General features: G+C 37.6%; 1 protein-coding gene across 2 annotated transcripts in view; it reads left to right on the top strand.

The window, feature by feature from the left end:
- LOC121731776 (patched domain-containing protein 3) overlaps positions 1-7,136 on the top strand; it is a 59,868-nt gene extending 52,732 nt beyond the window's left edge. The window contains exons 5-11 of one of the 2 annotated variants that reach the window (XM_042121397.1): positions 2,183-2,526; positions 2,761-2,961; positions 3,958-4,095; positions 4,287-4,597; positions 4,861-5,073; positions 5,238-5,447; positions 5,717-7,136. In XM_042121397.1, the coding sequence (XP_041977331.1) occupies positions 2,183-2,526; positions 2,761-2,961; positions 3,958-4,095; positions 4,287-4,597; positions 4,861-5,073; positions 5,238-5,447; positions 5,717-6,778 (2,479 nt within the window). In that variant the 3' untranslated portion in view covers positions 6,779-7,136. Of the gene's footprint in view, positions 1-2,182; positions 2,527-2,760; positions 2,962-3,957; positions 4,096-4,283; positions 4,598-4,860; positions 5,074-5,237; positions 5,448-5,716 lie in introns of both variants that reach the window. The other variant, XM_042121396.1, reaches the window with a different exon arrangement.
- Positions 7,137-12,194: the final 5,058 nt, after the last annotated feature.

Genomic DNA, 12,194 nt, shown 5'->3' with positions numbered 1-12,194 from the left:
TCTCCATAATATAATATTTCCATACATTTTACTTCCCTATGTTATCGTTTTAAAAGCGCATTATAAGAGAAGACTAGCTGTTTCGTTCATTTGTTATATGACAGAACGAGCTTTTGCCCGTGCTTCGCTCGCGTTAAGAAGTATTATTATATACAAACTTTCATCCCCTATTTGAACCCCTTGGGGTTGGAATTTATCAAAATCCTTTCTTAGCGGATGCCTTCGTCATATTATCTACCTGCATGCCAAATTTCAGCCCCATCCGTCCAGTGGTTTGGGCTGTGCGTTGATAGATCACTAAGTCAATCAGTCAGTCAGTCACCTTTGAGTTTTATATATATATAGATATAGTAGATACGTATGTCAAAGTTTACTACTTAAAAATTATAGACAGATACATCAAACAATATTTGATTTTCTGTTTGATGCATAAAATTCTATTGAAAAAAATCGTGAAAATTAATGTTAATCTTATAATACTTATATTAATTATTACTTTTTTCGTAATTTATTCAAATATTGTGATTATTTGCTAAACAAAAACACCAAACTGCTAATCCCGCGAGATCTCGAAATTGGCGAGATCTCGCGGTATTGTATTCATAAGCTCGTGGGATCTCGCTTGAGCCCCAATCTCGCGAGATTTGCATTCCCTACTCAAAATCCGTCAATGCATGCGCCCCGGCACAGTGAGCGTTAAAATCCGTCAATGCGATGCGACCCGACCCGGCAATAGTGTACTATAGCGCATTTTGCGCTGCGCTGCGCCCCGACCCGCCCCGGCACGCGCCGACAAAGTGTGCGCGAACCTTAATAGGTAGTTATTATACTTATTAGTACTATAGTCATAAAATATAATTAGACTAAAAGAACTACCTATGTCACAATACACACTCATAGAATAGAAGCGTTAAAATTAACAAAAACCCTGTTTCTTTTGTTGTATTATTTGTAAGTCACGGTTATTAGGTTTGGCGAATGCTTCAGACGCGGTTTTAATATTAATGGTACCATTGTAAAGGAAGTTATAATATCGTTTTCGTGCCCCAGTTCAAGCAAATAGGTATATCCTTCCAAGAGCAAATAAGTAACTACCTAGTCCAAATTCAATGCGGAAATAATTATTTCTAGTGCTAAATTCTAGAGGACTATAAAATATATTATTGTACATTATTATTATGTATGTATAGCCCACATAATATCACAAAAAATGCGCTTTCGTCGCTGCTACTTTTATAGTAAACTCTATAATAGAAACACATACACACCCTAAAGAACATAATATTATCACTTTGTGATTTGAGCCCAAAATTGAGTTAAATAAATAACCCGGGGCTTAATAACTCAGTGTTAACGTTTTTAATTTTTAACTCATACCTACTACATATTGCACCAGAAGAATTTATCCCAGAGTCAACTAACCCGGGCTTATGTCATGTTCATTCATTCTTTTTACACCCAGCCAAATATGATAGAGCGAATGCTGAATAATTTAAGTGTACTGCTCTCTCTCGCTCCACAGTACTTTAAATAAGGCTATCTCCTTATGTCAGATTTGAAATGACACGTGGTTCTGTGTCGCATTGTGCCGTGCGTGTTGTGATATTTTGTGCAAATAAATTAGGATGAATGATATTATTATTATTGAACTTTGGTAGGGACTTACTTTTTATGCTCATTTGTATATTGCAATTATTTTCAATTTTATTTAATAAAAAGAGAACAGTTTCTTTTTCTAGGCGAAATCTTCGATGGAAATCTTTGTCTCTTTGTGAGTAAATACGGGACCCTAAACAGATCGGTCCGTTCTACAATCCTTATGTTTTAAAAGTCCGAACTTATATATTCGATAATTTCTTCATCATCATCAGATAACAACCACTGATCATTTATCATGGTTGAACACAAAATAAAACCGGTACCTATTACTGAACACAACAAACTACATAAGTCATAACCGAAAAATCTCAGTTTTGATATTACTAACCCAGAGTTAGTTGATCTAACCCTCCGACATCGGTGAGTTAAAAATTAAAAAAATTAATACGAGGTTAACTCCTAACTCTTGGTGGTGCTTCGAAGTATAATTTAACTCAGAGTTAAGCGTGTTAACCCAGTCTGGCGCAAGTGGGCCTAAGTTGTATACATTTTTCGTTTTTCATGGCTTTACTCTTTTTTACAGAGGAGCTGATTGGGAGGACGCGTTTTTGGACGGCGTGGGCGAAGCGGAAGACACGGGCCGATTCAAACACATCTCAATAGCGAGATTCGCTTCACGCACCCTCGACCACGAGTTGGAGAAAAACGCGCAAACCGTCATACCGTTCTTCAGTTCCACCTTCATCCTCATGGGCATATTCTCCATAGTGACATGCATGATGGGGGATTGGGTGCGATCGAAGCCTTGGTTGGGTCTGCTAGGAAATATATCTGCAGTGATGGCTACGTTAGCAGCGTTCGGCTGTGCGATATACTTGGGAATTTCGTTTATTGGCATCAACTTGGCTGCGCCATTTTTAATGATCGGTAAGTGTTCTTGCAGATTAGAGTTCTTCTTTATTTAAAGGAACAATATAGATACTACCGATTAAACAAATTCAACAGGATATTTTCATTGTGATGCGTTGGGCCTCTGAACCTTGAGACCTTTACGCTAGTAACCAAGCATATCCGAATTATACTTGTCAACTTGAGAATCCACATCCGACACATCATACCATTAAAGCCGTAAGACACCATAACATTACGAAACATTTCCAGGTATCGGCATCGACGACACTTTCGTAATGCTGGCAGCATGGCGGCGCACCTCACCACGCCTGCCGGTTCCTGAGCGGATGGCCATCATGTTGTCAGAAGCCGCTGTCTCCATTACCATTACCTCTGTTACCGATATGCTCTCGTTCTTCATCGGTATCTTCTCACCGTTCCCGTCCGTGCAAATCTTCTGCATGTATTCCGGTAAGTAGGACCAGAGTAGACAGAATGATAGAGTATGCCGACTTAGAACTGATGTTGAAATTTTTAAATTTGACGTATTATGACGACAATCGTCGCTAGGGTTGTTAACTTGTTACCTACGAATTTAAAACTATGACATATTCGCTGGACGTGTTCCTCTTTGGTCGTATTGTTGTTTATGTTTTGGCACATGCGATTAAAATTGACAGAATCTAATTTTGAAATCTTTAATTTAAATATTTAAAAATAAATTATATCAGCCAGCGCGAGGCACATTCCGTTCATAATCCTAGTGAAACCCGACGAATTTGACAGATATTGAAACCTGTCCGTCTCTTTGCAGTCGAACTACTGGTCGTTATGTCTATTGTGGTTGGACGTTGTACCATCGAAGGAATTGATTAGGCAGATGACAGACCTACGTCATGCGGTCGGGTTATGTCGATTCAATCTGTCGGGTGAATTTGACATACCGCGACCAAGTTACGTAGGTCCACAATCTGCTTATGAATCAACTTCCCTGATAGTACCTGACACGTAGCTTTGTTTTAAATTTTTGTATGTAGTGCTCAAATTATCCTCAAGTTGTGAATGTTCGAAAGGAACAGTACCTACCAATCTCGTATCTAACGGAATAGAACGGAATGATACCAAAAACTTATGTAACACTACGTAAGAAACGAAGAAAACATAAAAGAAAACCGAAGAAATCATAACACATTAAATTAGATTGTAAGCTTAATAGTGGTTTGTGTATCCGTTACCATCTTACTCGCTTTTATGACCCATTGTTAGAGCCACCTTATTGTTTTAAGGTCGTTAAGGTGCTGACTGCTGACGTTTATTAGCTATGGGATTGGAATAGGTGTGGTCTATATGGGAAGTTCTTCTAGTGTTATGACGATGTTACATGACATATTTAAAGTAATGACTTATTTAAATGTAAATCTTGCTTGCGTTATGGAAAATACCCTCAACAATCGCTTTGTTTTGCAGGTCTAGCAGTCTGCTTCACTTTTGTATGGCATCTGACATTCTTCGCTGGTTGTGTCGCTGTGTCCGGTTACAGGGAGAAACAGAACAGACATACCATCACCTGGTTAAAGGTGCTACCTGAGTCTAGAGCCATAAAAGGTAACTACAAAAGTTTCACCCCTAAATCATTGCCTACGCTAAAGACATTATAACACACAAACTTATATTTAAATACAAAAGATCACAATGATCTTAAAGATAGCAACAAAGTACGAGTAGCACTGAAAAGTCTAAAAGTTGTCTGAAAAGTTTCCGTATCAGGATAATACACTCACTTTTTGTTTCAGAAGAAAAGTCTTGGCTGTACCGAATGTTCTGCAGCGGTGGAATAGATCCAGCCGATCCAGACAACCCAATTGACAACAAGGAGCATTGCATTATGGCGTTCTTCAAAACCACCGTCGCTGACTTGCTCAATAACAGCCTCGTTAAGGCCTTAGTCATTGTCATATTCTTGTGCTACTTAGCGGGTGCCGGGTATGGAGTTACCAATTTAAATGAAGGTTTGGAAAGACGGAAGCTGTCGAAAGTGGACTCGTACTCTGTCGAATTCTTTGATCGCGAAGATTTATATTACAGAGAGTTCCCGTATAGAATACAGGTAATAGATGAGTAACGATTAAACACTTCTTTAGACATAATTGTAAGAAATGTTAAGTAACTCGTAAAACCATTAATTAGTTGGAAGAAAAATAAAACTAATTTTACCTTGTCCAAACAAGGTAAAACTGGTTAAATCGCCTTTGGTATTGCTCCTATGTTAAGCTCCTATGCTATACTGCATAGCCAATTATGTTATCCCTACTTTAAATAATAGATAGAAAGTAAAACGCCAAGTTAAGTAATGAAAAATTGCAATTCCAGGTAGTAATAAGTGGAAACTATAACTATTCCGATCCGAAAATCCAGAACGAGGTGGAGGTACTGACGCAGAGGCTGGAGAACACCTCGTACATATCGAACTCGCTGTACACGGAGTCTTGGCTGAGGACGTTTATCACGTACGTCGACAGAAACAACGACTATCTGAACGTATCGATCGAAAGCGAAGAAGACTTCATCAAGAATCTCAAAGAGGTAACAACTCTTATCATACATTCTCTAAAAGTCTTTAGTCTTGACCTGATTTAGACACTGTATGACCAAAATGACTGTTTAGTGGATGCCTGCCACTTCATCTATCCATTCCATCACCAATAACTTTATGTAATTTAAATTGTAACCAGTAACATTTTTTTCAGTTGTGGCTATTCCCAGCAAATCCATTTTCATTAGACGTGAGGTTTAACGAAAAGGGAGATCAGATACTAGCGTCCAGATTTTTGGTACAAGCCATCAATATCAGTGGAACTAATCACGAGAAGGAGATGGTTAAGGCTCTGAGAGAATTAGTCGCAGAATCACCGCTCAACGCCTCCGTGTTCCATCCATACTTCGTTTTCTTCGATCAGGTAAACGTTTTGTATTGTTATCTTGACAATGTAGAGTTCAAATCTGGAAATAACTTCATTATCATAAGAATATGTACAAATTCTTTGATTACACCGTCGCATATTTCTCATCTCATTAATATTTATTTTTATGTCCATGCGGCTTCACTCATATCCTCTTTAAGCGCTATCTGTACATCAGGGATTATTCAATCAGCAGGGATTCCCCATTGAGATGTTACCTTTTCAAGCCTTCCTATTCTACCTAATGTCTGTTTTTTCCTTTTCAGTTCGAGCTCGTCAGACCCACATCCATCCAGAATCTGTGCTACGGAGCTCTAATGATGATGATTACCTCCTTCATATTCATACCAAATATCCTATGCTCGTTGTGGGTCGCATTCAGTATAATATCAATAGAAATCGGAGTTGTCGGCTACATGGCCTTATGGGACATCAATCTGGACTCTATATCGATGATAAACTTGATCATGTGCATTGGATTCTCCGTAGACTTTACTGCCCACATTTGCTACGCGTACATGGCGTCAAAGGCCAAGGACCCTAAGGAAAGAGTCAGCGAGTGTCTATACTCTCTTGGACTGCCAATCGTTCAAGGATCCTTCAGTACAATTCTTGGAGTGGTCGCACTACTTTTGGCAGACAGCTACATATTCTCTGTCTTCTTTAAAATGGTATTCATGGTTATATTCTTCGGGGCGATGCATGGTCTATTCCTACTACCGGTGCTTCTGTCTCTGTTTGGTCCGGGCTCCTGTACTCGATCGAAAGATGCCGATTTGAAAATCACGAAGGCAGAAAAGTGTTATCCCAACCCGTACATGCCACATCCCCAACTGATGCTACACGATAAAATGTATAACGGGAAGAACATAAACCCAAACGGCATTTACAAGATATACGGCGACGATAAAGACCTAGGTTTGGGAACGTCAGGCGAAGATACTAGCGAGAGCAGCTCCAACCAATCCCAACGTCGCCAAATAGGCAACGACGATACGAGGAAAAAATACGACGAAGGCTGGAAGAAATTCAACTACTGCCAAGGTGGCAGCCAATTCCAGACCTCGGGCGAATTAGATCTATACGGGCAGGACGCGGAACGGACCTGGCAAAGACAGCGGTACGATGCGAATCGGCGGGCGTTCGACAACAGAAGACATAGAGAAGAAGAAAGAAAGGGGAGCGATTCAAACCCCAGAGAGGGCGCTTACAGAGTGACCAGGACTCACTCCCACCACAACCTTCAGAAGGCCCGAGCGCCCAGACGTAGCAATTCACACCACAGCTTAGAACATTTAGACTACGTCTCGGAAATGCGGTTTCCTTGACAGTAAATCAACAAACTAGAGTTTAAGTGTGCTCAAATGTGGACCAAAGTATTACATTTTACATTTTAATTGTGTAAATGAGACTATTTTAAGTGGTAACTTGGTTTAGTGAATTTTGGGTCTACGTTAAGTCAAATTTAGTTTATTTTTAAGATTTCCTAGTGTATATTGAAAACTGTTTAAACCTGACAGAATTTTGTACAATTATTTCTAATTGACTGTTAGGCTTATAGAAATAGTTTTATTTTGCTAACTATATTTTGAGTGAAAATGAACAAACATGTTTGTTCGATGGTGTAGTTTACTGAAGGACTAGGTAGCTCCATCTATCAGGTTTTATAGTTACTAAGCAAGGGCGTCGCCAAAGGGGGGGCAGGGAGGGGCAGCTGCCCCCCCTCCCCCCTTCCCCTCTAAGAGGGGACTCTAAAAAAGTTGCCAAATATAATGCAAACAACGACCACTATAATATTAAAATCTGGTAATAGATGTAAGGCTCGTACTACAAGTGAAAAGCTTCATGTGCTGTCGACTTTACCTACAATTCATACCTACTTGTAAAGTATGAATTGTAGACTGTAGTAGGTAAAGTCAGTTGACCTTACCGTCGGTTGACTTTGCCCCCCCCCCCCCCCCCCCCCCCTGCGCCATCGGCTGGCGACGCCCTTGTTACTAAGTTTTTGTGTCATAAGACTAAATTATACCATTATTTTTGTTAATTCGTGTAAAATAATAGTTTTTATCGCCTAAGTAGTTTCTTTTAATATTCTCTATACTGAACATCATAATAAATCATTTTATATTAACATTTATATGTTATCATTCCGAAAATAATACTATCCTGTGTTATTAAATTGTGTATTTTACATTTATATTTTATATATCTTCCAGCCATATTTAATTTGAAAAAAAGTAAGGCAATATTTATTAATATTAATGTAATGATATTATGTATTTATATAAAATGTTCCTACCTCTTTTTCATATTAAAGTATCAATATTTATTGATCCACTAATATCTATTATTATCATAATATTTTGATAATAATCTCTAGAGCCTTTAAATGTAGAAACATATAATTATTTGTAAAAAAGTTCTTTAAATCTGAAAATGAACAAACTAATGTAATAAAGCTTTAAATATCTGTAAATACTTTCAGATGCCATTTTCATTTTGGAATCTCATGTCAAAAGTCAAATATATACTATATTATTTATATATTACTAATAAGTACTTTCATTTTGTATATAATATTAATCTATTTAGGGTTCCATATCCAAAGGGTAAAAACGGGACCCTATTACTAAGACTTCGTTGTCTGTCCGTCTGTCTGTCTGTATGTCACCAAGCTGTATCTCAAGAACCGCTACAACTAGACTTCTAAAATTTTCACAGATTGTGTAGGTATATCTGTTGCTGATATAACAACAAATACTAAAAACAAAATTATATTAATATTTAAGGGGGGGGTTCCCATACAAAAAACACAATGTTTGGCCTATTTTTGCTCTATAACGGTACGGAGCCCTTCTTGCGCGAGTCCAACTCACACTTGGCCAATTATTTTATGTTGTTTTCAAGTCCACTATTGAAAGTAAACTTGCCAATGTAATACAAGTTTACAAATAACTTATGAGTGTATACTGTACTGTATGTATGTATATTATCTTCTTCGATAATAATTTAGTAAATTTTAGCGTTGTAAACAAATTGGGTACCTACTAACTATACAACATAATATGTAATATTAGGACAGGGCATGTCGAAGCTATCAACGTCTTTATTGAGTGTCCCTTTCGGGCACAATTGAAAATGACTGGCACATTATCAGTGGAGCACTGTTCAATATGACAGATACCGAGTAAGAAAAGGGTGATTTAAATAATGCTATATTAAAAGAATCACATTATTAATAAAATGTCCTATGTAGTGGATGAAATGTAAGTAGTATCTTGTAGACAATATTTTGTTACATGTAGGCGTTTCGCCTAGTGTCGACATGCCTTGTCTTTGTCCTAATAATTCTATGTGACTAAAGTCATAAATTGTCCAACTCATTCATATCGTAACGACTGTATACAATATTCGGATATGATATTGTTATGTATGAATGATCGCCGGTAGATACCGGGTCAGATTGACTGATACTGTAAATACTTGTTTTATTTTATATCAAATAAATAAGTTTTTTATATACTGACTTGTGTTTTATTATATTTACTAGCTGTCCCGGCAAACGTTTCTTTGCCATATAAAGTATTTCGCCCATATTATTTTATTTGAAGTGACTAAATAAGTATGTCACCATGGCAACGTCCATCGCTATCCCGTCGCACAAACAATGGTCGCCGTCAGTCTCGAGTTGTAATAATTTACTCAACAAATGCACTTATCAATATAAAAAGTAGCCAGTAGCCGATTTTCAAACCCACTGAATATGCATATAAAATTTGGTTTAAATCAGTAAAGCCGTTTCGGAGGAGTACGCGGCCTAACATTGTGACACGAGAATTTTATATATAAGATAGAGCGATGTTATACTCACGCCAACATTCATATTATTATAATGTATCAAGTTTTGAGCGCCAATATGCCTTTTATGTCTATATAACGATTTCTTTAAAAAAATATCCACAGCCGAATGTAGGTATAGCCTCCTCCTTTTTGGAAGTCGGTTATATTGCAAAACACAGTGCTTAGTTGCGTCGCAGCGTTTAAAGCATTGCTTTATGCTGTCGCACGTCGAAGCAACTCAGGCCTTGTACCATGAAACTGTTTTGAGACTCAAAATATAATCGGACGAGAATGCTGCGTCCTATTCTAACAAACGTGAATTGGCGTTGTTAGAGCAGGACGCGGCATTCTCGTCCGATTGTTCGAGTCTCAAAACAGTTTCGTAGTAGGCCTGCTGATGCGTCATTAATAAAAATTATGATGCGTTTTCGTTGCGACGGCGTGTCTTGATTACTTTTATTCTGTAAAACCGTGAATCGTGATAGAGACTACGAATAATAAAAACTAAGGAAGAGTAATTGTGTCAAAAAATTTGTCCACGAGTCTACAAAATGTGATATAGTAAGATGTTAGTGTAAACACCGTTATCCTTGAAACCATCAAATAAGCAAATCAAAATGAACAACTTTTTCTATGAGAACAATGCTGGGAACTCAAAAAAAATCCGACTTCATACCCATACAAATTTCCGATCCGGGCATCCGTATGGTTATGAAGACGGCATTTTTTTTCGAGTTCCCAGCTTTTTGACGGGCTCATTTGATGGTTTCAAGGATAACGGTATTTACACTAACACACTGTATATCATACTTTATGCATGTATTCGGTACACAATTTTGTCGAAATATAAAAGTGACAATTATTGCCAACGGCTTTATTTCGTATTTCGGAATAGTGTGTTTAGAAACACACTACGCCGAATTTCCGCGGCAGAAGTTCGGATTCCGCGGTCCGCCTGCAATGTATTTTCAATGCCGATGACACACCATGCCGAAATTCCGTCGCGTTATATTGTATGCGTTGACATTGCTGACGCAATCATGCGGGATTTCAGCCGCGGAATTTCGGCATAGTGTGTTTAAACCAAAGACTTCTAATAGAATTCTTTGGTTTAGACACTTAGGCTGGTTTAAATAGTCAGTACTCAGTAGGTACTTAAGATACAACCCGGCCTCAAGACTACGGTTCGGGTCTGTGATTGGTCCAAATTTTGACAGCCAACCAATCACAGGGCCAGAACCGTGTCTTGGGACCGAGATGCATCTTGAGTACTGACTATTTATACCGGCCTTAAGTGTTTCGTTGCTATTGCCATATTTTAGTGTGCGAAAAGAGACCAAATTCAAAACGGTTGAAGTATGGGTGTTACGTTTCCTTAGTTTTTATTATTCGTAGGATAGAGACTTATCTATACTAATATTATAAAGCGGAAGAGTTTGTTAATTTGTTTGTTTGTTTGAACGCGCTAATCTCAGAAACTACTGGTCCGATTTGAAAAATTCTTTCAGTGTTAGATAGCCCATTTATCGAGGAAGGCTACAGGCTATATTTTATCACGCTAATACTAATTGGAGCGAACAAATAGAGGAAAGTGTGGAAAAAACGGGGGAAAATTATTTGAAAGGGCTTATTTGAACGCTCTAATCTCAGGAACTACAGGTCCGATTTGAAAAATTCTTATGGTGTTAGATAGCCCATTTATAGAGAAAGGCTATAGGCTATATTTTATCACGCTAAGACTAATGAGAGCGAAGAAATAGAGGAAAATGTGGAAAAAAACGGGGCAAATTATTTGAAATTGCTTATCTCACGAACTACTGGAGCAATTTTTCTGTTATTTGGCACAGGTAAGAAGTAGACCACGTGAAGGATCGTATGCTATTTTTTGTGGACTTATTTGTCTGTGAAATATCTAATTTACGCGGGCGAAGCTGCGCGGAATGTTATATTTCGCGTGGTCACGTCATCACGCGTAAACGGCTGGACCCATTTTTCTGAAATTTGGTATAATGATACTTTGAGTCCCGAAAAAGAACATAGGATACAGATATACTTTTATGATTTGACTGTAAACTTTTCAATCTATTTTGATGGAATTTGGTATGGAGATACCGACAGTATATTATAAGTTTATGGGAGATACTTTGAGTCTCGAGAAAGGACAAGGAATACTAATTTTGTCCCGGAAAATGTACGGTTCCCGCACAATAAACTTTTATGATTATCGCCTAAAGTCTGAACTATTCAATCTATTGTGATGAAATTTGGTTTGGCAATACTTTCAGTCTCGGGAAAGGACAAGAGATACTTTTTATTCCGGAAAATATACGGTTCCCGCACAATAAACTTTTATGATTCTCGCCTAAACTATTTAGTCTATTTTGATGAAATTTGGCATGGAGATTGGAGATACTAATTTGAATCTGGGACAAGGAATGTTTTTTGTCCCGGAAAAATGTGCGATTCCCACACAATATACTTTTCTGATTTGCGCGTAAACGACTCAATCGATGTACGGGAACAACTATAAAGTCCACGCGGACGAAGTCGCGGGCAACAGCTAGTAAATTATAAGGCAAGTTCGAGTATAACAGTTTTGCACAGAAAATGTTCAGATAGATCTACATTATCTTAGGAGACAAGAGTTTAATTTCCGTATTTTAATTAAAAAATATGTAGTATCTTTGAAGGAGTTAAATAATAAATACTTTATAATCAGTCTCATGTGTATTCTATTTCTATATTTTTTTTACAATACTATGGCTAGTAATTTCAAATACAAATTTTGTTTCCCTCGGGGTAACAAAATCATAAAATGATTATAATATACAAATCAGTATATAACTGCATATTGAAAAAGGTATTAAAATAAGAAATAATAATCTATATTTTACACTTTTTAGA

The sequence above is a fragment of the Aricia agestis genome, chromosome 11 (assembly GCF_905147365.1).
Source record: "Aricia agestis chromosome 11, ilAriAges1.1, whole genome shotgun sequence".
Classification (NCBI taxonomy): Eukaryota; Metazoa; Arthropoda; class Insecta; order Lepidoptera; family Lycaenidae; genus Aricia; species Aricia agestis.
This window is presented reverse-complemented; position numbering and strand designations above follow the sequence as displayed.